Genomic DNA, 26,752 nt, shown 5'->3' on the forward strand with positions numbered 1-26,752 from the left:
GAAATCGCAATTTGAAACAAAGCGACTAGCAAATCGCAAAGGCTGCGATTTTTGGGGGGATTTGAAAAGTCCTATTGCTTTCTTATTGGAATTTTTTTTATTTATTATAACTTTATTTATTTAACTTAACAATGTTTCTATGTTTGATTGTTCTATTTCAATTAAACATTTAAATAAATACACGTTGGAAGCAATTCATACCTTTGAAGTTCTCGTCCTTGCATTACAATATATAGGAGCAGTTCATATGTTTATGGTATCACGTGGTAATGCTCCATCACGTGTTTTACATCTATCACACTGCGAACATTGAACTGAAGCCCTTACAAAAAATGTAATCGCAAACCAAATCGCAATATCTGCCAAGAAAAACCGCAATTAGACATTTTCCCCAAAATCGTTCGGCCGTGAGCGTTACTAAGAGCCTGGGTCTCTCTCTCTCTGTAATCTCGCTGAGCCCACACGCAACAGGGAGAGCCGTTCCACCTGGTTGCTCTTCGCCAGCTGTTTGCTGATGAAGGGGTTTTTTTTATTTGGCGTGCTCATTTGATGGAGAGGAGGAGGCCCATTAAGGCGGCGGTAATCGGGTCTGGTTGTTGCCCAAAACATCTCGCGATTGAGAGTCAATTGCATCGCTCCAATTACGCCAATTGAGACCGGGTTACGCCACCGAGGGATATACCTATGGCACACACGCACACGCACTTATACACTTTAATATGTGTACACACAAGCAAAGATAGAGACACCCCCCCCCCACCCCCCGCGTTGACCTGGGAAGACTGTTAGGGAAAAGTTGTTAGTGCCAGTGCCGGATTATCCTCGTATGTAGCTACTACGTATGTAGCAGCGGCTACATATGTAGCTACTACGTATGTAGCAGCGGCTACATATGTAGCTACTACGTATGTAGCAGCGGCTACATATGTAGCTACTACGTATGTAGCAGCGGCTACATATGTAGCTACTACGTATGTAGCAGCGGCTACATATGTAGCTACTACGTATGTAGCAGCGGCTACATATGTAGCTACTACGTATGTAGCAGCGGCTACATATGTAGCTACTACGTATGTAGCAGCGGCTACATATGTAGCTACTACGTATGTAGCAGCGGCTACATATGTAGCTACTACGTATGTAGCAGCGGCTACATATGTAGCTACTACGTATGTAGCAGCGGCTACATATGTAGCTACTACGTATGTAGCAGCGGCTACATATGTAGCTACTACGTATGTAGCAGCGGCTACATATGTAGCTACTACGTATGTAGCAGCGGCTACATATGTAGCTACTACGTATGTAGCAGCGGCTACATATGTAGCTACTACGTATGTAGCAGCGGCTACATATGTAGCTACTACGTATGTAGCAGCGGCTACATATGTAGCTACTACGTATGTAGCAGCGGCTACATATGTAGCTACTACGTATGTAGCAGCGGCTACATATGTAGCTACTACGTATGTAGCAGCGGCTACATATGTAGCTACTACGTATGTAGCAGCGGCTACATATGTAGCTACTACGTATGTAGCAGCGGCTACATATGTAGCTACTACGTATGTAGCAGCGGCTACATATGTAGCTACTACGTATGTAGCAGCGGCTACATATGTAGCTACTACGTATGTAGCAGCGGCTACATATGTAGCTACTACGTATGTAGCAGCGGCTACATATGTAGCTACTACGTATGTAGCAGCGGCTACATATGTAGCTACTACGTATGTAGCAGCGGCTACATATGTAGCTACTACGTATGTAGCAGCGGCTACATATGTAGCTACTACGTATGTAGCAGCGGCTACATATGTAGCTACTACGTATGTAGCAGCGGCTACATATGTAGCTACTACGTATGTAGCAGCGGCTACATATGTAGCTACTACGTATGTAGCAGCGGCTACATATGTAGCTACTACGTATGTAGCAGCGGCTACATATGTAGCTACTACGTATGTAGCAGCGGCTACATATGTAGCTACTACGTATGTAGCAGCGGCTACATATGTAGCTACTACGTATGTAGCAGCGGCTACATATGTAGCTACTACGTATGTAGCAGCGGCTACATATGTAGCTACTACGTATGTAGCAGCTACATACGTAGTAGCTGATACAATATTCAAATATGCTCAAAATGACCCCCCCTAAAAGATTGCGATAAAATAGATTTCTGTTTATATGATTGTGGTTATGGTTGTACTTTATTAATCCCTAATCTCTGCCATTACATACAATGAAACAAGAAAAGGTAAAAAAAACAACAACAAAAACAGAGCAATGTAATACAATACACTATTAGACATTATTGTAAAAAATAAATTAAAAGTCCATCCTACGTGTTAGTGAATTTTTCTTATATTTTAGGCAGGAAATTCGTTTTCAAATTTAGATTGTTTTTCTGGGGGTGGACCCCCAGACCCGCTGGAAGATTTGGTCCACCCCAATGTTGACTCCTTGGCTACGGCCTTGGCTTTACCCCCATCAGGCCCACCCGTGGTGCGGCCAACGCGCTCGCATCCAGCGGCGGATAGAGCATTCCCAGCACTGTTTGCGGTCATCTCCATGTATTTATACTCTTTGTGCGCGGTGGTTGAGACAACTTGACACGACGTTGCCTGTTGTGGACGGTGCGACCACGTCGAGAATGGTGAGGCCGGTGGCGGTGTCGCTAGTGACGGTGTCGCTGGTGGCGGTGTCGCTGGTGGCGGTGATTCTGGTGGCGGTGTTGCTGGTGACGATGTTGCTATTGATGGTGTTGCTGGTGACGGTGTTGCTGGTGACGGTGTCACTGGTGGCGGTGTCTCTGGTGGCGGTGTTGCTAGTGGCGGTGTTGCTGTTGGCGGTGTTGCTATTGATGGTGTTGCTGGTGACGATGTCTCTGGTGGCGGTGTCGCTGGTGGCGGTGTCTCTGGTGGCGGTGTTGCTAGTGGCGGTGTTGCTAGTGGCGGTGTTGCTAGTGGCGGTGTTGCTAGTGGCGGTGTTGCTGGTGACGATGTTGCTAGTGACTGTTTTTCAGGATCCCTGCCAATGTTATCGCAGTAGGAAGGGGGGCGATGTTGCTGCTCTATGTAAATATTAACTGATGTGATCTCACATGAGTACACTTTTTGTTGTTGCAGCAGCTAAATTATCAGCGTTGGGATGTTTTGTCCAATGCGAGTTACATTTTATGGGGGGGGGGGGGGTGCTATGGGTGACAGGTATGGCTTAGAGAGGACGCGATTACATAGCTCGGCAATCAGTGGCGGATTAAGATAGTGCGGGGCCTGTAGCATATGTTATAAATAAATAAAAAACACGTAAATATTAAAACACAAATGTTTAACTTGCATAGTAAAGTAATTGTATTTTTTCATTTGCTATACAGCCAGATAATACGACAAATCGCTAACCTTAAACACCCAGTCGTTCGTAAAAGTTGCAGGCGGTATAGTACTATAGTAATAGAGCAAGTGCAGAATCACTGAGACGGAATTGATAGCGCGGGGCCCTTGAAAGTGCGGGTCCGTAGCTACTACACGTGCAGCTACAACACGTGCAGCTACAACACGTGCAGCTACAACACGTGCAGCTACAACACGTGCAGCTACAACACGTGCAGCTACAACACGTGCAGCTACAACACGTGCAGCTACAACACGTGCAGCTACAACACGTGCAGCTACAACACGTGCAGCTACAACACGTGCAGCTACAACACGTGCAGCTACAACACGTGCAGCTACAACACGTGCAGCTACAACACGTGCAGCTACTACACGTGCAGCTACTACACGTGCAGCTACTACACGTGCAGCTACTAGACAAGTTACACGTGCAGCTACTACACGTGCAGCTACTACACGTGCAGCTACTACACGTGCAGCTACTACACGTGCAGCTACTACACGTGCAGCTACTACACGTGCAGCTACTACACAAGTTACACATGTGGCTACTAGACATGTAGCTACTACTACACATGTAGCTACTACACGTGCAGCTACTACACGTGCAGCTACTACACATGCAGCTATTACACATGTAGCTACTTTTGCTTCTACGATAATCCGGCATAGCTCTGCGATTACGCGCAGGCTGAATGAATGGGGGTCGAACCTAGGCCCTTCTCGCTGAAAGTGCGCGCGTGTTGCCGCCGAGCGGCGAAGCGGCAAACAAGGCCTCAGCGGCGCACGGTTCGAATCCAGCGGCCGCCTTGATTAATCGTGCGGGTGCAGCGACCGTGCGTCGCGGTGCGCGGACGTTAAAGATGGCGCGTTGCGCGAATTCGCAACAAAGAAAAGTAGGTCGCCCGCGTGCCCCCCCCCCCCCCGCGTCACGCTACAAATTTGTCAAATAAAATAAAAAATTACCCCAGCAATTTACTCGAATTGGAATCGTACAACAACGACAATTATCGCACCCCCCCACGCCTCGTGCGATACAATGGCGGCAGGACACTCCTGAACAATCGTCGTGGATATTCAGTTGAAGCTCTTTCGGGTAAACAAAAGCGTAAATTGTCACGATGGTGGCGGTGGTTGCTGGTAGTGATGCTGATGGGGGGCGAATTAAGAATGCGCCACTGAGCGCGATGGTGACGATGGCGATGACAGCGATAGTAATACGCGTAGCAGTGATGATGATGATGATACTAATGAAGATGATGCTGACGAGGACAACGAATAGCGATCCAGAATTAATCGCCACGTGGAGGAGTGGGGTTGTAGAGTAAAAAGTGATGGTGGTTGTGGTTGGGGGAGGGTTGAGAGGCAGAGCCGTCCCTAGGCGTACGGCGAATCGGAGCGAATGCCCCAGGCCCCGCGCTTTGGGGGACCCGGCGCTTCGACATCACGGTGTCCGATGTAATACTTTGAAGGCGTCCGAGGACCCACACGGTGGGATTTGCCCCGGACCAAGCTCCCCCGCCCTATCGACGGCGACTGGAGAGGAGAGTGTGTGTGAGTGTGAGGAGTTGTGCGAGTTGAGAGAGGTGAGTGAAGTGAGTGGAGTGAGTGGGCGCTGACGGTGTGGAACGGGGGAGTTATGGATGTCGTGGAGTCCTTTTCGCACGGGAGTTACCCCACGGAGGGCATCGCGTGGACACGGGGAGCAGAACGGAGCGAGACGAAACTCGGAGGGGCTGCTGAGCGCTGGGATAGCTGCTATGGGTCCAAGCAACCCAAGCTGAACGCGTAAGGGCCCCCAAGTTAAACTTCTTTCGCACCGCACGTAACCAATCGCGCTAATCGGAGGTGGGGGGCGGGGCGGGGGGAGGACAACAACACTAAAACACAAAAAAGCAGTTCTCAAGAAATTAGTCTTCAACGCAGATTTAAACGTGCGTAGCTCCAAGCGACTTCCTAATATCGAATGGAAGAGCGTTCCAGACGGCCGTAGAAGCAGCGCATCTGAAAGCACGCGATAAAGGTGACCGTTTTTTTGTTGGGTGCGGGGGGGGCACCCCGGGTTTATGAACAATATATGGATGCATTGAATATCAGCTCAGATTCATATCCTAATGAAAATGTGCTGTACGTTAGTGGGCGCTGTTCCGTTGCCTGTTGCGCATGAATAACAAATAACAAACACCCTTACCTAACATCGTCTCAGGGCTCGTCCATAAATGACGTCACGCGATTTTGGACGATTTTTGACCCCCCCCCCCCCTCGTCACACGGCGTCACGAAAAATTAGACCCCCCCCTCAAATATGACGTCACAAAGCACTGCCCCCCCCCCAAAACCATATTTCCATTTTGAAAATAAAGCATGCTTCAAATCGCTTTAAACTATTGTCATTGTAGTTGCGTATTTAACGTGGCGCTGCACTCTGATGTTGTAGGAGAAAACATTTTGATTTAAAGCTTTCGTGACTACAGTGATTCATATTCTTGGTTCTTTCGGTAAAGTCACGTTGAAGGGAAACAATAAAATAAATATAAAACAATAAAATTCTCACGACGTTTCGACTGTTTTATTGTTTCATATATATTTTATTGTTTCCCTTCAACGTGACTTTACCGAAAGAACCAAGAATATGAGAAAACATTTATAAAAAAAAGTCTATTTAATTAAGTAGAACGTATTGTCTATATTTATTTAAAGTTGCGCATTTTGATGTGACGTCACATTTCTCAAAGCCCCCCCCCCTCGTCACACATCGTCACAAATGTCTGACCCCTCCCCCCCCCCATAGGTGCGTGACGTCATGTATGGACGGCCCCTCATCACACACACACACGCCTCCATATCTTGTCGGCACAATTCTCTTATCTCGCGACATTATCTGTCTCTTGTCCAGATCTCTTCTGCCATCTCGCGGGAAGTTCACGAATTGAAAGGGGTGGTTGGGGTGGGTGGGTCTCGGGTGGACGGGTGGGCGGGTGGATCCCCCCCCTCCCACCTCCGGGTGGATCCCGCTCACCCCCCCACCCATCCACTCCCAAAAAATATTTTCTACCTAGGGCCCTAGGTAATGGAGCCCTCGTCAGGTGGGGCAAGCAGCGCCATTGGCCGAGATGGGGTCGAGCGGTCGCCTTCCCTGGGAAGAAATTTCTCTCTGCAGACGCCAGGCGGCGCGCTCTCGCCACGGTTCAGCACAGCACCCACGTGCTGAACGGAACCATTCCGCGCCCTGATACTGATGTACGTGCGTGTGTTGAACTTATTTATCATCGTCTGCGATTTAGTACACTGCTGGACCAAGTTCGAGCCAAGCCCTCGCCCGCATCTGACAACCTTGCGACGTAATAATCCACCCAGAACCAGCACTCGGTAAAGTGTGGGTCACAGGCCGCCACTTGCAAGCGGTCGAAGCCAGGGTGGAAGAGCGGGCCAACTTTCCCCTCTTAGAGGGGCTCTCGAGAGGGGCTCCCTCTCTACGTGTGGAAGGAGGCCCTTGCGCCAGCAGAGTGGCATCATGAGCACGTGGCACCGGAGGGCAGCAGCTTCACCTTCACTTGTCCAGGTCAACCACGCTGAGTCTCGAGGCTTCGTCGCAAGGAGGGGTTTGCTGCACGTTTGGCCAATTCCATTCATGGGGAGTTTGGCTTCGTGTGGAAAAGTTACCGGAGATCAAGGAGAACCCCCACCACGTCACTAGCAAGGGGGTAAGAGCAAGGGCCTACAGGGACGGGTTCACGAACCCACTTGCCGTACTGCCATGCGTGTGGTATGTTGAACTTCTTTCGCACCGTACGTAGCCAACCGTGCTAATCAGAGGTGACTATCTCATAGTAACCTGGGGGAGGGGGGGGGGGAATAACGATTCCCTTTATCCATACTCTTTGGTTCTATTCGGTAAAGTCACGTAGGTAAAAAAGTAAACCAACAAAAATCCCGACGTTTCGGCCACAACACAAGCGGCCTTCATCAGGTGAAGGGACCAGACTGTCTCGAAGACTGCGCTGGAGTGAAACAGAGCCAAGCTCAGACTACGACCTTTAAGCTTAAGGTCTGAGGGTGGAAGTCTGGATGGCGGCATCTTTTGAGGAAGGTTAGCGTCTCGATGAGCTGTGACTTCTTGTCCCGTTGTCTGTTAAAAGCTCTAACAGATAGGTGAAAACCCTCCCCGTAGAGGCTATCAATTCTAGAGTCCCTTTGTCCAGCAAAGCTTCACTGACCCTTTTCCAGAAGGTGCCTCCACCTCTGCGTACAATGGGATGTTTGTCCTCACTCGCACTCAAAGTAAAATCATTCAAACTATAATCTTTGGGTTTTTCAGTAAAGTCACGTAGATGGTTCAAAGAATATCAATTATAAAAAAAACTACGACGTTTCGATCACAACACAAGCGATCGTCATCGTGATGACATCAGGAGGATGACGATCGCTTGTGCTTTGTTGCGATCAAAACGTTGCAGGTTTTTTTTTATTGTCATTTCCTTTGAACCTTTCTACTGTGACTTTACCGAAAGACCCAACGAATACGAATTCCTGCAGCCACGAAAGCGTCATTAAAACCGCTAAGGAAAGTGGGTGTTTTTGGAGGGGCATTGCCTTTGGCAGGACATTCCTTGGCCGCCACGACCATAACGGCGAGGCAGCAAAGGAATGGAACGCGCGCCGTCAGGACAGGGGCCCGAGGCAGGAGAACGGGAGCGATCAAATCGGCTCGCGTAGGGCCGCTCCGAGCGGGGCTTCGGGGCCCCCGGGGTAACTCGGCACTGCTCGGTGGATTGTTCACGTCGCAAGAGCGTCGAGAGATGGCGAATTTGCCTCCTCGGGGAGCAGTGCCGGATTAAGCTAAGTGCGGGGCCTGTATGATATCTCCATGTATATAAAAGGCAAAGTTGTGAAGGTGTGTGTTTGTTCAAAATGTTTAGCGTACTTCCAGACATGCAACATACTTGAAATTTGCCATGTGGGTACTTTCCAGACTGTACAGCATGCAAAAATTATAAAAGACACTTTTGAAAAAAAATTTGGGGAGGGGGGAGCTCAATAATGCATTTATGTTTTGCACGGCAAGTGAGCTGTGACGTCAAATCTGTCACGTGACCCGCGCATTTGGAAGCGTAACGCATTGTAGTGTAGCGGTTAGCGCGCTGCGCTACAAACCCGACGACCCGAGTTCGATTCCCGCTCACGGCCACCACCGGTGACGATTATTTGAACCAGTACTGGGCCTCCCCTAGGTCGACTCAGCCTCAAACGAGTAAGTGGTGTGGTGTGTGAACATCGCCACTGGGGAGACAAAGGCGGCCGGGCGTGGTGACTCCGAGTCCCGGGCGAAGCCGGGTAGTAAAGCTAGTGATGTTATAAAGGAGTCCTAAATTACAAAAAAAAAGTAAATAATAAAACAATGTTTTTACTTGCACAGTAAAGTGTATTTTTTCGTTTGCTATACAGCCAGATAATACGACAAATCGCTAACCTTAAACACACAGTCGTTCGTAAAAGTTGAAGGCGGTATAGTACTATAGTAATAGAGCAAGTGCAGAATTGATAGCTTGAAAGCATTTAGCGCGGGGCCCTTGAAAGTGCGGGGCCCGTAGCTGCTACACGTGTGGTAGCTGCTACACGTGTGGTAGCTGCTACACGTGTGGTAGCTGCTACACGTGTGGTAGCTGCTACACGTGTGGTAGCTGCTACACGTGTGGTAGCTGCTACACGTGTGGTAGCTGCTACACGTGCGGTAGCTGCTACACGTGTAGCAGCTACCACACGTGTAGTACCTGCTACACGTGAAGCTACTTGTGCTACTGGGATGTTCTGGCAATGCTGGCGGTTGTCCACGGCTGGGATGATGCTGAATTTAATAATCGCGCGTGTCGATCACCGCCGGAAACCCTCGACACGACAAGCGGATTGATAAACGAACGAGCGAAATAACGTGTCCATCGCTCCTCCATCATCCAACCATCATCATATTCTTGGTTCTTTCGGTAAAGTTACGTAAATAGAAAAAGAAAAATAAATTAAAAATAATCATCAACATCCATCCACGTTGCGTGGCATTCACAGGGGGTCACGTGGGTCGGTGTGTGTGGGGAGGGGGTGGCTTGTGACGTCACCACCAAAACAACCCGCTCGCGGCCCCCGCCACATCCCCTGTGACGTCACCGCCAGCTTTTACGCGCATGCGCGGTGGAGGCTTCCGCGACCTCCGTCTCAAGCCTCCCCCTCCTTTTGACGGTTTGCTGGCGCTTTAAAACTATAAAAAAAAAATCCTTTAAAATTTTTTTTATTTTATATATGCATTGACAGTTCCTTACAGATCAATTCCTCGTCGAAATCGCGAATGCACCGCGCGATCCGGAGTAAAAAAAAATATCGTCAAGATTTCGTTTGCACTTTTTGTGAGGCGCTTGGCTGGCGGGGAAGAGGCCGCCGACTCCCGTCGGATGGAACGGCGACTCTGCGGGGCCCCGAGCACTTAAGGTGAAACGTTTATTAGCCACAGCTAATTGGTGGCTAATTGTTATCATTTAAGCTTCGCACCCCCTCGTCACCGCTCGCATTCTTCCCACCCACCCCCCTCTCTCTCCGCTCTCTCCACCCCGTCTCGGTGTGACCTGAGGGGTGAAGTATGGTCGATGGCCTTCGTAGTCCAGATGATTCGCTGCGTCGTAGATTCAAGATTGACGCGTGCAAATTAAGGTGACGCGTGCGATTAATTGGCTTTTAATTAGCGAATTAACCGTCAGCTTCCCTCCCCCCCGCCCGCCCCCCGCGGTGACCGGCGTGGTGAAGTATGGTCAGAGCCTGCGGGGAAGATTTCGCTCCGCGGTAGATTACGCAAACAATAAACTTTGTGGTGTTTTTTTTTGTTTTACAGGAGCAGTTTTAATTAGCCAGCCGGTGTGCAGTTGATGAGCTTCGCTATGGGGCCGTCCATAAATGACGTCACGCGATTTTGGACGATTTTTTTACCCCCCCTCAAATATGACGTCACAAAGCACTGCCCCTCTTCCCCCCCCCCCCCAAAAAAATAATAAATGCTTCAAATCGCTTTAAACTATTGTCATTGTAGTGCGTATTTAATGTGGCGCTGCACTCTGATGTTGTAGGAGAAAACATTTATCAAAAAGTCTATTTAATCAAGTAGAACGTGTTGGCTATATTTATTTAAAGTTGCGCATTTTGATGTGACGTCACGTTTCTCAAACCCCCCAGGTTCGTGACGTCATTTATGGACGGCCCCTAATGCATTACTTGATTCCTTGCAAAAGGTTTAATTGTTGTTTGAACATCTTAACACAAATGTTTTATTGCCAGAAAGGGTAAAACCTATTATATTTTTTTCTTCATGCGAGCAATGCTGTAGTCACATGGCATGGGAGAAAAACAAACATTATGGGTGCTTCGCCGCTATTTTGGATGTACCGTTTGTTTATCTTCTTTCGCACCGTACGTATCCGTGCTAATCGGAGGTGTGGGTCGGGGGAGGAGGATGATAAGCCGTGTGTTAATACAACCAATTGGTGTGCATCTAGTTCATTTATTGTGGCATGTTCTATATAAAAAAAGACCCATTGCCCGAAACGTTGCCTGTTACATGCGTTTTCCTGTTTAGACAGTGCTGCGGGCGAATGCGTTGCGTTGTTAAAGTGGCATAAAATGATCTGGTGGTGCAGATCTAAAGTGCTGTGTAATCCTTCGGCTCCACAGTGTTGTGGATGTTTTAGCGCAACGTGTAAGCGTTTACGACCATATTGATTGTATTGTAAATGTATTGGACAGTATTTCAAATCATTCATAGCGTCGCCTGCGTCATTGGAGGCTTAAGAGGTTGCAATGACCAGCACTTGGCATGAACTGACTCTATAAACTATTAAAAACAGTTTTTTTGTTATTTTACCCGGTAAGGCCCACTGAGCTACGTAGCTCTTTTTCAGAAGCGACCTGGCCACAAATGAGAGCCCAGCGAAGTGGCTTGTCACGTGGACATTTATAGCAGCCAAATGTGGAGGGAATCACCGGAGGACCCGGAGAAAAATCCACGCATCCACTAGGAGAACATGCACGGGATGGAACCCACGACCTCCTGTATACCGGGCGAGGTAGTTAACATCTAGCCACCGTGATGATGATGAGAGAGAGACACACAAACTCCAAATATACAGCAGCAGGCGTCAGGGTCGGGATCTAACCCACGACCTCCTGTATACCGGGCGAGGTAGTTAACATCTCCTGGCCACTTTGTGGGGAGGTCAACACTGGTTGTCCTTTGGAGAGGCTCGCCCCTACTATAGGAATGTGGAGTTTCCATCTCGCGGCGGTAAACAGGAGATTAGCGCCACCTCAATGCTCATCTGAGCAAGACTCTTGACGTTCTGACTGCAGTGTTGAAGAGTGACGCCACTGGGCTTTAACGTGCGTTTCGAACTGTATGGCAATTGTAACCATAACATAATTACACATCAAGTAATCTAATGCTGGAATAGCGCCTCTGGCAAGTAATTGCGTGAACACATCTCAAAAGCTAACGCGCCTAATAATGTATAATGCAAGAAGACAAATGGGTGAATAGCAGCTGTAACACATCTCACAATATAGCAACGCAATTGTGTAATAACTCAAAATAATAATGGCAACAACAACATCATCAGGCATGGGAAATCCACTGCTGGATGAAGGCCTCCCCAAGCAGCCATCGCTTGCGATGTAACAATCGACAAGAGCGGATTTTCATCACTCCCGTCTCCTCCGTGGAAGTTTCTCGTGGACACGTTTCTTTCCTTGGTTGCAACGCCCGTCACAATTCTTAATCGTCAGACATCATCCCTCAGAATGAAGTGTCCCTGCCCAAGAAGTTTAAATTTCATCAACCGTTTGAGCCGTGTTGTTAATCTGCGTTTTGCGGTTTGCATGTCCTCTTTTCCCCAATGCGTGTGTTCATTCCAAGCGTGCGTCTCTGTTCAGGCGGTTGTCGGTGTGTTCCATTGGTTTAGTAGGAGAGGGCAGTACAGCAAAGATGCGGGACACTCCACCTGTTCTGTCTATGGGATAGAGCGTTTCCCCCACGCGTGGTTTCTCCTGGTGCTCCACTTTCCTCCACACGTGCATAAACACGCATTCATTGGCCGGTAACGCCTTAATGTATTGAGGACCGCAGGGCTTAGCCAGTCGTTGGTGCTGGCTCATTTGTGTGGCTGCCTTTCAGCTTGTCTGTGGTTACTCTCGGGCCTCTTGAGTGATTCTCTCCGAACGAGAGTGAGTGAACGGAATGGTGTACGCGTTGCAAGTTGAAATTTTTTATCGCAGAAGCATATGTCATAACAGTTGGCGTGGGCTGATGGAAAATGTGACTCTTTAAAGCAGATTGGTGCGTTCCTTTTTAAGTTAAGCTTTACCAAAGCACTCCAACCTGCTCTCGGCACGCCTACTCACTTCATCATGTGTTACTCTGGTCTAACTTGGGTGGCGATCCACGATAAACGCGTCGCCTCGTTTTTGCTCTTCCTGCATCAGCGCTCGGCACTGCTCGGCATTTAAATTTCTCCCTCCCTTCGGCTCTTTGCCCAGGTCATATAGCCTTGCTCGATTAAAAAAACGCACACACACACACACGTTCAGTCTTATTACAGCTTTAATGGTGCTGCCGATTTGCTCGTCAATCTCGCGTCCTGGGCCCGTGGCCGCGCGCTCGGCAACCGTCAATTAAATTGTTGCCGAGCTTAAGAGGGCCCACAAAGTCAGACGCCCTGAGAACGATTGTTTAAGGGCGCTTTATGAATTAAAATATAATTGTTGTCGTCATACTTCTACCCGGCGTCGATAAAGTTACAAATTAGGTCACACACACACACATACTGTACACACACACCTATCTTTTATAAGTTGCAAACGGAGGAACGTGGAGAAAAATCCACGCGACCACCACGGGGAGAACGCGCAAACTCCAAATATACAGCGGGCGTCAGGAACGGGATTGAACCCACGACCTTCTGTGTATACCAGGCGAAGTAGTTAACATCTCGCCACCCGTGGCAACTGGCCGAGCGGTGACCCCTAGGAGCACGCAGCTGCTCATGAGCAGTTGTAATTGGACCTGAGCCACAACTTGTAGACCTGTGTCTCTAAGGGTTAAGACGCTGCTGCTGCTGCTGGGACCTCGATCGATCAAGGGTATTCGTGAGGCCTTTCTCTGCCCCAACAGGTGGCTGTGTGTGGTGTGTTTGGGCGTGGTGTGTGTGGGTAGCGTGTGAGCGTGCACAGCGCAGTGTGTGGGATGTGTGTTATATGTGTGTGTGTGGTGCAGACCTGGGGTCAATTGCATTGTAAACTGAAATTACGTTTACAATTTTACTGTTCAAGCAATTCGTATGTGTGTGTACGCTTTTGCGACCAATATTATTCATAATAATGTGTATTATTAAATAATACACATTACAATTCCTTATAGGGGAAACACATACTAATTAACGGATTACTAACATAGCATATAATCACTAACACATTACAACTAATTACTAATCTACAACTCATTACTAATCATAACCATTGACTGATTACTAATCGATTATATAATTACAATACCGCCCCTCCGCCTCAAATCACTGCACCTGAAATGAGTTAAATGATGACGTCACCCTGCTGCTGCTCTATTTAAGACCGGGAGCAAGTGAGGGCTTTACCATTCTGGCGAATTGCCCGATGATGCTGGATGTAATTACCAGCGAAACGTCGTACTCAAACTGTAAATGTTGTGGATTCACTCTTCAAGTAGTGAATTATTTGTCTTTTGTCAACGTGACACTTTTTTTGCTGATTGGCCGTGTCGGGTTGTGGAGGGTTACGACACATTTATAAATAACGCGATCTAACCCAAAAACCTTTATTATGTATGTATTATGTTTGAGTTGTCTGCGGGATTTGTCTGTGTGTAAGGTTTTTTTTTTTGTATGGGGAGTTGAGCTACTGAACCTGGCTGTATGAGTTTGATTCCAAGTAAACATTAGTTTACCTGGAATCTATCTATGCCGACGCAGCCTCACATGAGAACTGCACCTGGTATCGTGCGTCAAGACAATTGTGCGTGGTTCTGGCCATGTCTAGTAGTTTTCCGTGTTGACCTTAAAATAGGTGCCCACGAACAGCACTTGCCACAACAGTGCGGTAATGGCTATATGGGTGCTCTTTGGTGTTTGTGTAGATTGGCCTGACCTTCACATGGCTTCCAAGTGCACCTAGTCTGGCACGAGTGCCCTGGTGACATCTCTTGTCACTTGGCAGCGAATGGCAGCTGTTGTTATTGATGCACAGGGTGCGTGTTGCTTGTGTGTCTGGTCGCACAAGTTTGTATTTGTCAATGTGTGCTCGTGTCTTTCAGTATGTCTGTGTACGTATACACGCGCGTGTCTCTGCTGTATCTGTCTATGTGGCTGTGTCAGTATGTCCATGTGTACCTCTTGTGTGTCAGTACGTCTGTGTTGGTGTACCACTGTGTGCGTGGGAGCGGTAGTGTCGCGGTTAGCGCGCTGCGCTACGAAACCGGCGACCCGAGTTTGATTCCCGCTCACCGGTCCTGGTCCTCCGCTAGGTTGCTTCGGCCTTAAATTAATACCCGGTGCGGTGCATAAATATCGCTATTGGGGAGACAAAGTTGGCTGAGAGTGGTCCTTGCCCCTAACAGTGCTATATGAGGGAATCCTTGTCTTTGGGGAGGGGTCCAGTTCTATGATTTGCAGTGCGTGTTCTGCACCTCTGCTAAGATAAGGCCGAGCTTGCACGGAAACACACCCCACTCTCATCGTCACCTTTTTAGATTCGTCTTTACTGTTTGCGTGCAAAAATACACCTCTTTTGCAGGAGCACACTTGTAAGTGATGATTTAGCAGTTTGCTGCCAACAGGACAAACATGTTTACCACCACTGCTCACTCTGAAGCTGGGCACGTTGGCGGTTTCAAAGCAATCTCCGGTGCCTTATCGATAATGATCAGGCACGTTGCATTGCATCGATCCGTCAATTGAAATTGATTCTTGCACTCTTGATACATGCATCGTATTATACATGCGAGAAACTGTTATTTATGCTCCATGCATTTGATATGCGGATGTTGCTGATGTGACCATTCAGGCGAATGGAGCGAACAAAATTGCCAAAATCGAGCTGATACGAACAACAGACGATACAAACGAGATGATAACAAGGAGGCAAAAAACATGCTCGGTCCTCGAATTGAATCGCAGCCCTCGAATGAGTCCTGACGATGACTGGAATCGCTGTGGCGAGGGATTAAAATTTCATCCCATCGAAAATTCCCGTGACACGTCTAATGACGACGATGATCACCGATGACCGCGCAGGCAATCCCCGGCTGTCGGTGGAGGAGCGCGGCGATGGCAGTCGCGGTGAGCCCTTGCCCGCCGCTCACCGAGCGGCTATATTTAGTCGACTCTTTCGGTGGAACTTGGCCCGTGCCAACGTCGCCTCGGAGTTCACCCGACTGGAAGCGGCCGTGGAGCTCGCAATATTTATTTATTTTCCCCCCCCACAAACTTGCCACGTTGGCATTTCAGCGCTGGCAAAAATAGACGGGAGTGGGGGAGAGTCTTTTTAAACGTCCCTCCAAGCCAAATACCGAACGACCCAGCCAGCGCACCATTCATCAACGCCGGGCTCCGCAAAAGTGCCTTGGGCTGCCATCGACAGTTAGACTCCGACGACGCGTCGGAGTCTAACTCGCTAGCGCCGTGAGACTCATCGGGAGGTTTTGAGCTGCACTCCAGTTTCTACGCCGAGCTCCGTTGAGCCGATCTCTCGCCGTGGAGGGCACGAGCGGTCAAGGGGGCGCGGCGTGCACAGGTGCGTGGTGCAGGGTGGCGCGGCGCACGCCCAGATATAAAAACGCCCGGCGCTCGGCACCGTACGGCACATGCACTTGATGAGTGTGTTGAGTATTTACCGTATTGTTCAGATTAGAAGACGCTCCGGAAATGTAAGACACACCTCGAAACTTAATGTTCTTGGGCGGTCGTTTTGAATGAAGTTAGTTTTATAATCGCCGTGGAGAATGCGGCCCTACGGAGAGCCAACTTCCAGAGCAAAATGGGTTGAGAGAGAGAGAGAGAGATGTGTCTATCGGAGGATGTATTTTGAATGGCCGGTGGTTTCTCCTGTTGTGTCTGGGTGATTGTGTATTTGCTTTGGAGAGCGGTCTTCTGGAAGTTGCTTTCCGAACAACTGTATTTGAACGCATCTCTTTTTCAGAGGAAAACGTTGTCTTTTTCCGGATTCCAAGATGCATCCGAAACTTGTGTTTTAAAACGGACGGAGAAGAAGGTGCGGAGAATATGGTGATGTCGCCGACCTTTGGCCATGTTGCGCTGTCCGTCGTAGTTGCAGCTGTCTGCTGTTGTCGGTGACTGCTCCACTTGACGTCGACTCTTCAGACGACCCTTAATTGATTGGACAGTTCACCGTTAGGGAGGGGGCTCCCACAAGGAGCATTGGGGGGAGGGGGGTGTGGTGTGGGTGTTTGGAATGTAATGGTTCCACCCCACTACCTCTTTCTTCACAGTGATTCAATGAATCATCACGATTTGATTTTAATCATTGTTTATTTATAGTCTCGTTCATATTGTCTGGTATGTTCCGCCTCGTTGGTATTGTCTGTCCCACATATATCGGCTCGCGTGCATTGTCTGTCCCGTATGTTGCGTTCCGTTAGCCTACAGGTAACGTGCATATTCTTGGCGTACATTTCAGATTAATCGTGCAGTCCATTCTGAAGCCGGGTCCGTCCGCAGCTGACCGACTAGTCGCATGCAGCTGAATCGCTCCTATGTGGACGTCTCTGGGTGCACGTAAACAGCCAATTAGGTTGCGCAAATTTGCAGAGAGATTTGTTCGTGCAACTGACGGCCGGCTGCGGACTCGCCCCCCCCCCCCACCCCCTCCCACGTGCACCACTCGATGCGTGCGTCATAAACGTGAGAGTGAATTTTAATCGACGGACTCGTCACCTCGCCCCAACCCCCGTGCCCTCACGACGGCACAGGCCCTTGCTGCTCGCGAAGACCCTGTAAACTCGAGCGAAGATGTGTGACGAGGAGCTCATCTTCCACTTTGACGAGAAGGAGGGCTCGCTGAGGAAGCCGCGCGATCGCCCGCCGCAGAAACCCGCCGGGGAGAGCGACGACGAAGATGGGGACGAGTACTTCCGGTGAGTCTGCGCACTTCCGTTGAGTCCGCGCACTTACGGTGAGTCCGCTCGTGCGACGAGATATCAACGTTTCAAAACCCTCCTGGAGTCTCATTTTTTTCCGTTTTGAGCAAGGCGAGATGAACGCAACCCCTGTTATCGTCTGTTGCGAAGCGAGCCACCGCAGTTGATGTGAAATTCAGCTGCTATGGGGAACGGCGCTTCGTAAAATGCATTGTTATTAAATCTTATGAAGAATACTAGTTTGTGCCCGCGCAGTGATGATCCAAAATACCCGCTGCCATATGCGAGACCGCGTCAAATCAGTTACTCCCATCGCCCACCCCTCCCGACGTGACCCCCCCGCAGGATTTGCCCGATCACGGAGATCCAGGTCCTGGACAAGAGCTCCCCGCAGCACGTGAAGCCGCCGGCCCAGGTCTCCACTGGCCCGGCCGCCAACTCCCCCCGGCCCAAGGTCTCCCCCCGCGTGCGGGTGAGTCCACGCGCGGCTCGTCACCAACGCGGGGCGATGGTACGACGCAGGGCAACCGTTTGTCAGTCCACTTATGTGTGAAGGCCTCCCCCCCCACCCCCCCCCATCCTCATGCCTGTGCCATTAGGGCTGAGCTCGGTTGATTTAGGACCGGTTCAGACATCGCTCGCCGCTGATGTTTGGTCACCCACCACTGATGATGTCATTCACCGGGAATAAAACTCATTTTGTTGGCGTCTAGTTAGAGCGGTGTGCTAACCACTCTGCCACCACGCCACCAAAATAAATGAAGCGAATCATAATGGTAACAACAAATCGTTGGAATTGCGGAATCGATTAGTTGTTGCACACCGAGGCACACACGGCCGAGGTTGCTGGGTTCAAACCCCCGGGGCAGCGATCTGTTGCAACAAGACGCGTCCGTTATACGGCCGCGTGCGCGGACGTCCACACAGCTGCGACGGCCACATTTACAGCTGGGAAGAGTAGCGTCTGCAGCAGCCGCATCGTTTAATCTCTTGAGTGCATGAGGCAATCGCTTTTTTCCGCCAAGACAGTTGGCGACACACGGAAAGCAGTCACGCATTCGGTCCGTCAGCCGTGCTGATCTGTCGTTCGTGTACACGTACGATCCGCTTTGTCAGTCCACTGCCGGATGAGGGGGCCGCCTACTCATGCCTTGCGGGCCGTGAGGAATATTTGACCATACTTCGCCACGCTGGTCAGTGTGGGTTGGTGAAGATGGGTGCAGAGCAACAGTCGATTTGCCGCACTGCTTCCCGCTCCGCCTATCACTGCACCGGTCTTTTTTTGCACGGTGTGCGGTCGCCCATCCACACACTTTCCAAGCTCAACTCTTTTTTGGCTCCCGTGACCTGACGAGAATCGGGTGCATTACAGGTAAATTTGTAACAGGCGCTTAGTTATTACATTCATCAAAAAAAAATCTCCGCTCCTCCTGCACTTTGTGACTTTACTGCTTTTGCGTTTATTTCCCCGAGTAAAACCCATTGACCAGCACGGCTCCTCTTCGAGGGCGACTTTGTTGTTGTTTTCAAAATGACCCAATCTGTCGATATATGTGCTATAATGCATTTTGCAATGGTGGTTTTTTTTTGTTTAAACGAGAATATATATTTAGATTTTCGTTCCCTTAAATAACAAAAAAATAACCGTTATTAATATCCGCAACACAATCCGGCCCCGCCGAGCGTCCAGCCGTCGAGCTGTTCAACCGTCCCTGCCAAAGCCGCAGTTAATCAAATGAGATTGTGTGTTAACAACGCAACAACAACAACAACAACAAAAAACAATCACTCTGGAAACCTTGCTGCCTTTGAGTGGCAGCCGCAGCCAAGTGGATTACCGAGGGGCCCAGGAATTCCTTCCTCAACGAGGTTTGCGTCTCTGTTCCCATGGGAGTTTTTTTTTAAAGTTTTATTTTGTTTCAATGAATCGAAGGAAGCGTTTGATTTGAACACGATATAGATTCGCGTTGGGTGGGGCGGCGGTCCCCCGTGGTTAGCAGCCTGCGCCACGAACGAAGCCGGCTATGGTCGGAGTAAGCTGTCGCGATGTGTACGTGGGGTGGAGCCCCCAGTTCCTGTCTCACTCGTCTCGATAGAAGCCAAGTAAATTTTATTTTTGCTTCGATGCGTGGTGCCCACATGTCACAAATTTGCCACCCAAAAGGGGTCCATCACGTTAAGTCGCTTAAATTGGTCGGGGCTGATTGATGATCCAGCCACTCACTGATTCACTCCAGTCACTCGCTCACTCACCCAGCGGTCAGTCGCCTCCTTGTGTACTCTTCTATTGCTATAACCATGGTTACTCTTCCCGTGACCCTCAATAATTCCTCCACCCGCGTTGACGATTCGGCTTACCATACTGACTTGTTCCACCTCATCCACAGTGTGTTCAACCGCCACATTGCAGGTCACGACAATTTTTGTTTGTTAACTCTCGCAAAACTTTGACCGTGACGCAGGAAAACGCGTGACGTGTACTGCTTTGAAAAAAAATTGACTTCACTCAATCTTTGATGACCACCATGCAGCAGACGAAGTGTTTTATTGATTGTTAATGCTCCCGGAGGTGTTCACCAGCACGGCCGTGGATCTTGAACAGCAAACCTCTGCAACGTGCGGCAAACCGTGCTGCGGCATCACCGCCACCCGCATCCTTGCCCCCGCCCCTCCTGCCCTCGCCCTCGACCCCCTTCCCAGCCTCCCTTGCTTCATCGCCTCGTTCCTTTCCCCAGCGTCTGGCTAATTTTTTTGTTTTGTGTGTTTATGTCTTGCCCGATTTTGCGTGTGTCGCCTGAATGCTGCTTGTGCGTGGGGGCGCACCCCGTGTCTTGCCTGGCGTGTCAAGGATGGCATGAGAAAATCTGGTTTGCAGCAGGGCCGGGTATGTTCGTTATCTTCTAATCAAAACTCACTCCCGGTCACCCTCCCCGTGAAGGAAAGACGTCGCTCATAAAAAAACACACAAACAGCTCTCGTCTCCTTGAGATGCGTTTCTTTCTTTTCTTGTAGACGCTATGCGTTTAGATGGACGGCGGCGTGTCTTTGCGACCGTACGACATGAGTCTACGTACTCTGTGAATGCGCGAAACAAAACAGATGCTGAAGTCAGAGCAGCGTGCTCTCGTGATGTCGCTGCACTCGCCCCTTTGAGATGTACGGCTGTGCGACCGCAGGTGACATCACTCGGAGGTGCTGTAATTAAATGTTCGAGAATAACTTTATATTATTATTATTTTTTTTCCATTAACGAAGCTTCGAGCACGTGTAAGACAGCGTAGGCAAACTGCACGGGGTGGGTAGTTCTCTTGAACATATAATAGCTGTGAGCTTTTTTTTTTGAGCGGCGTCTTTTTCTTTAGATCGTTGTTGCTTCGGGTTTGCTTTCCGTTCACCAATACGTTTTTTTGTCACTGTTACAACCGAGCCACGCCGGAGCCGTGCCGAGCCAGCCCCGACAAAGGGTTCAGTCGGAGCCAGGGTTTTGTTTTTCCCCCCCCTTCGTTCCCCCACTGCCGAACGCGAGCCATGCCGCTCACTGTGCACGCGGCGAGTCGAGTCGTTACCTACAGCAGACAAAATAACGCCGCCCTCTGGCCCTGCTTGGCCCCCCCCACTCCAAGCCAAATTGAGATGTCTCGCGAGGCCAGAATTTCACGGTTCGGTTCTAGCTCAGCTCGGCAAATAGCCAGTGGGAAAACCAATTCGTATCGTCAGGCCCCCTCCCCCCCCCGGCGCTGGTGTGGCTCGGATGTGGCAGTGGGAAAAAGGGAGTAAGACGGTTCGATCGTCATGTAGGAATGGCTGTGATTCATGAGCTTTTCTGGGGGGCTGCTGTTCACCGTGACCCCCGCCGAGCCATGAAAGCACGATACCGCACAATGGCTAGAGTTGCAAAACACTTAACCGGCCTCCTCGGTAGAAGCAGTTGGAAAATATTTGAGTCTCTCTTGTCCGTTTCGTTCAGAATTGCGCCATTGGAGTCGCGTCATAAAATGACGAATCCACGGGGCACTCTTGCAAAACAGTGCACCACCACTTGGTAAAGAACGGTCCACAGAAGGAGATATGACAGAACTAATTCTGAAATCTCAGCTGACCTCTTGTCGCCGCACACTAAGGGTTGCTGTATTTAGAGAGGTTCATTGGCATCGCAAAATCACATCAATATTTTTTTTGTTTCTAAATTGTCAGGCACTCGATTATTTACGACATTAATTGAATACCCACATTTTAATACAATGGATTTTTTTTCACGTGCAGTAATTTCTGTGAAAAAGAGCTTTATGGCTCATCGGATTCCTCCATTGTAATTCACTATTCTGATGTGTGACCGGGCCGAAGCCATCAACCAGCTCCGTGCTCAGACCTCTGAGCCACCCCGGCCACCTCTTATGGAATCTTGATTTTTTTTAGAGAAAAAAAAATAATAAAATCCCAATCTGCGCTCACGGACGCCGTGAGGTGCGATGGTGGACGTCACTGGGAGTCACGGTCAGCAACATCCTCAGGGCTTTGCCATCCGCGTGAAACATTCCATTGCCTCCCCCCGTGAGCCTTCCGTCCTACCCTCCCAAACTTGCCCGCACATGTGGGTCTCGCCACCGCCCATGCAAATGAGATGAGACGCGGCGTCCCTCGCCTCGCGAGTCCGCACCTGGTTAAGCTGGAACCGTGACTCCGGCTGAAGCTCGTACAGCGTGAACATAACGCTGGTGCTCTGATCTCGAGATATAAAATTGACCTGACAACTGACTAGGACCTAAAGTGAAGTGATGTTACTTCGGGTGACTTCACGTGTTCAGATAAATTCGGATCGATCCAAATGTATTCGAGACTTCATACCTGGCCCCCGTTTTTTTTCGTGTTCATCGGAAAGTTCGGGAACCCAGCCCAAACGTTGAGACTCCCGAGCATGGGATATGATGACTTGAGCAGGTCGTAAGTATTTTCAGTCTCGAGTTCAGGGCTGCGGGAGCCACCCAATCAGTACGGTTCATCTCCATATATATAAAAGGCAAACTTGTGAATGTGTGTGTCTGTTCAAAATGTTTAGCGTGCTTCCCGACATGCAACAAACTGCAAATTTGCAATGCGGGTACTTTCCAGACTGTACACCATGCGAAAATTATAAAAATACACTTTTGTTTTTTTTTTGAAGGGGGGGGAGCTCAATAATGCATATTTTTTTTGCACGGCAAGTGAGCTGTGACGTAAAATATGTCACGTGACCCACGCATGTGGAAGCGTAACGCATTGTAGTGTAGTGGTTAGCGCACTGCGCTACAAACCCGACAACCCGAGTTCGATTCCCACTCACGGCCACCACCAGTCACGATTATTTGAACCGGTCCTGGGCCTCCCCTAGGTCGACTCAGCCTCAAACGAGTAACTGGTGTGGTGTCTGAACATCGCCACTGTGGAGACAAAGGCGGCCGGGCGTGGTGAATCCAAGTCCCGGGCGAAGCCGGGTAGGAAAGCTAGTACTGTATATATTTAAAATGCGGCTCATTTGTGCAACTGGCTTTTCCACTTTTGCTCTTAATTTAAACATATATGTACACGGAAGGGTGCTGCCAGCCAGGCTTGCTGGGTGGGCCGTGTTTGTAGAAGCGTTGAGGTCTGTGTGCGTAACTCCCCACACGCGCTGCTGACTGCGATAAAAACACACTGTGCCTCTACCGGTGCCTGCTGGGGCTGAGGATTGGTCGGTGTTGGGTTGGCCTGAGGACAAAGTTCCCCCGTGTAGGCTACACAGGCTGTCAGGCCAAACGCTGTTCACACAGGCAGCGATGATGGAGGCTGGCGTATGCCATGAGGGGACGTTGTGGGCCAGCACCACGCTTGCCCGGCCGATGTTTACACACCTGGGCGCTCATTGACTGCTGAAGTCCAACCTAGGGGAAGGCCTGACCAGTTGAAATATTTTTACTGATTATGTTCACCGAATAATTGAGTTCGGGTCACCAGGATTGTAGCGCAGCGCACGAGGAACTGCACACTCGAGCACGCGGGACCTGCCGTGTTTACGTTCGCTTGCTAACAGTTAGTTTGCGGGCATGTCCTCGATTAGCTCAAATCTTGTTTATTTGATACCTATTAGGGTCCTCAGCCGTAGGCTGGCATAGCGTGATTGCCATGGGCTCTGCATCGACGGGTCCATGATCCCACTTGCTCATCGCGGTCTAAATGGGTTTTTGTGCAACTAATTCACGAGTGCAGTTCAAGCGGCGGGTTAGCACTGCGACTGGTGGTGGTAGTGGTGGCGGTTGCAGTGGGTGGTGATGATGACAGTGATGCTGTTGGAAATGATGAATTTGGTGATGATGGCGATGACGGTGGTGGTGTTGTTTTGTGGTGGTGTTGAGTCTAGCGGTGATGGTTTTGATAATGGTGGTTTGTTGTGATGACTGCTAATGGAGAAGGTAGTGTAGACATAGGGATGAAGGTGGTGTTGTTGTTGTTGGTGATGTTGTTCCTGATGTTGTTGGTGATGATGATATTGGTGGTGGTGGTGTGGCGGTGCAGGAGGCATGGCGGCATGCTGTGGAGAAGGCCAAGCACATGCCGGACCCCTGGGCTGAGTTCCACCTGGAGGAGATTGAGACGGAGGTGGCAACGCGATTCAGGTGGGGCGGTGCCCTTGTTGGGCTCACCTTGCACCCGGGGGGGGGGGGGGGCGAGGGGGCCCACAAATTGAACTTAAAATGGCATCGAGAGGTGGCCTGGGAGAATAAACGAAAGAGGTGAATTAAAAGTTAATTCCGCACGACCGGAGCCGTCGTGACCGTGTGTTTGTGTGCGTGGCGTGAAACACAGGTACAACGCGCTGACGTCAAAGTGGGTGGAGGATGAAGTTTTCATGAAAATGGCAAAGCAGGTGCACGTTTATTTAGATTTTTTAAACAAATGCTGTTTTTCTTCTTTTGCTTTGCACTATTCTTGTGTCTTGGCACACCATGGGTTTCCAAAACGATTTGCACATCATTTTTTTGCTCTTTACTACTGAATTTTTGCTCTTTACTATTTTATTTACCAGGTAGACCCCATTGCGCTGTCAGCAATTTTTCAGAGGCGACATGGCCATGATGATAGCTCGTCGAAGTGGCTTATATCATCATCATCATCATCACGCGTGGGAATTTATAGTCGCAGCCAAATAATCTGAACGCAGGTTTCTTAATATGGAGGGCAATACCAGAGGTACCCAGATAAAAACATCCGACACGACCACCATAGAGAGAGGGATCACGAGAACTCCAAATTTACAACAGGCATCGTCAGGGTCTAGGATCCAACCCATGGCCTCCTGCACACCAGGCGAAGGAGATAATATCTCTCCACAGTGGCGCCCGATTATAAAAGTAGATAGAATAAGTAATAAGTAACTAGTCAACAATCCCCCTGCTGGGTGAAGGCCTTCCCACGCCACGTCAGATGTGGGGGGTGGAGGTTTATTTCACCATACTTCACCATGCTGGTCACTGTGGGTTCATTTAAGCAGAGGAGCAAAGGACCGGTTCGGCTTTGACTCGCCGCTGATGTGTTGCCATGTCTGGAAATCAAAACTCGGATGACTGGGGTGGTCAGGGAAGAACAGCGAATGTGCTCACCACTGCACCAGCACTCCGCCTGTGTTACGCAAACGCACGCAATGTGAAATAAGTTGTTGTTGTTGTTGTTTGCTTTGTGTGGTCACGTCCACTGACACGCTCGTTGTTTACCTTTCGTATTCCCAACAGCCGTTTGGTCGCGGTGCGATGAGGGAGTGCTTTCGGACGTAAGTTCAAAAAGGAAACCGTTACCCTCGTTTAGAATGCACGGCTCTGGTTACGAGGAGCGGGAGCGCAGGCTAATTTTAGTTTACGTCAGCCGTGGAGTTTGGACTAAGCCTCGTCTTAACCTTCCACTCTAAAGCGCTAAACAATTCAAAATGAACAGTGGGACCTTTTTTTGCCAGTATTAAAATGATGAAGAAAAAACAAGAATAGGCTTTACCCATTATGGCAATAAAACAGTGGGGGGGGGAGGAGGGGTGTTAAGATGTTCAAACACCAAAGAGATACCTGTTGCAAGGCATCAACCACACGTACTTGTGGCAAAACGTTCGCAAACAAACTTACTCTGATAATTATATATAATGCATTGTCTTTGAAACTGATTGGCCTACACCAGAGACAGCCTTCTTTTATGATATTGTCTCATCGGTGTTAGGCCAGAGAATGCTCGCATTGGATAGATCATAGGCCCATAGTGATATGGGCCTGGTGTGTATCCATAGCCAGGTCGTTTGTAGTGCCACGACTCCGGCAGGGGCGACAGACCGGTGGATGTTCAACGGGCTGTGTCTCACCGGAGTCACTGGAGTAGGCCCCCACTTCCTCCTCGTGTTCACTTGTAAAGTATTTCAGATGTAAGGCTGCAGCAGTCCAAGAATGTGACTGACTCAGATTAAGAAGTGCGGCTTGGTATCCAAGTCAGGTGGGGAGGGAGACTCTGAGAGACGAAACGACCAAGCATGATTGTGACATGGGGAGAAGGGTACAGAGAAAAAGGGGAGAGCTTACTGCGATCGAGATGGACCAGTAGAGAGAGGAGAGAGTGTCTGGGAGAGTGGGGAGTGATCGAGAGAAGAAAATAGCAAAAAAGGACAATTGCATGATTGAGGGAGTGAAGGAGAGCGAGAGAGAGAGAGCGATGGAGTACATGAGAGAGTGCAGCAGAGAGAGGTGGAATGAATGTCTTGTAATGGAAGATGAGCGAATGGATACCGAGGAAGAGTGCCGGCGAGGGATCTGTGCAAGCCGAGGCCTGAGACGTGGCCTACCTCTGACCCTTCACTCACCGCTGCTGTTGCGATGCACAGCAAGAAGCTGTCCAACTTCGCGCGTCACCAGCAGTGGAAGGCGGCGTCGAACTACGTGGTCAAGCGCTACATGGAGCCAGTGACGCGCGACGTCTACTTCGAGGACGTGCGGCTGCAGATGGATGCCAAGCTGTGGGGCGAGGAGTACAACCGCCACAACCCGCCCAAGAAGGTGGACGCGCGCGGGCACGCGTGTCTCGTACACGCGCACGTTTGCATACACGTGCAGCCACGCTCACATACGCTCGCGTACGCACGTGCGTTCGCACACGCTCA

The 26,752-nt window shown here is 49.7% G+C and overlaps 1 protein-coding gene across 7 annotated transcripts in view; it reads left to right on the plus strand.

The window, feature by feature from the left end:
* Nucleotides 1-9,553: 9,553 nt before the first annotated feature.
* Nucleotides 9,554-26,752, plus strand: part of EEF2K (eukaryotic elongation factor 2 kinase) — a 41,245-nt gene continuing 24,046 nt past the window's right edge. The window contains exons 1-9 of one of the 7 annotated variants that reach the window (XM_076073708.1): nt 9,554-9,875; nt 16,653-16,724; nt 17,443-17,607; nt 17,956-18,082; nt 20,459-20,494; nt 24,139-24,239; nt 24,430-24,490; nt 25,353-25,390; nt 26,477-26,648. In XM_076073708.1, the coding sequence (XP_075929823.1) occupies nt 17,483-17,607; nt 17,956-18,082; nt 20,459-20,494; nt 24,139-24,239; nt 24,430-24,490; nt 25,353-25,390; nt 26,477-26,648 (660 nt within the window). In that variant the 5' untranslated portion in view covers nt 9,554-9,875; nt 16,653-16,724; nt 17,443-17,482. Of the gene's footprint in view, nt 9,876-14,637; nt 16,248-16,300; nt 16,381-16,652; nt 16,725-17,442; nt 17,608-17,955; nt 18,083-20,458; nt 20,495-24,138; nt 24,240-24,429; nt 24,491-25,352; nt 25,391-26,476; nt 26,649-26,752 lie in introns of those variants that run through there. The other 6 variants (XM_032970161.2, XM_032970165.2, XM_032970160.2 and 3 more) reach the window with 6 other exon arrangements.

Source organism: Petromyzon marinus, chromosome 43, assembly GCF_048934315.1.
Source record: "Petromyzon marinus isolate PM22_M1 ecotype Great Lakes invasive population chromosome 43, UKy_Petmar_22M1.pri1.0, whole genome shotgun sequence".
NCBI classification, from domain to species: Eukaryota; Metazoa; Chordata; class Hyperoartia; order Petromyzontiformes; family Petromyzontidae; genus Petromyzon; species Petromyzon marinus.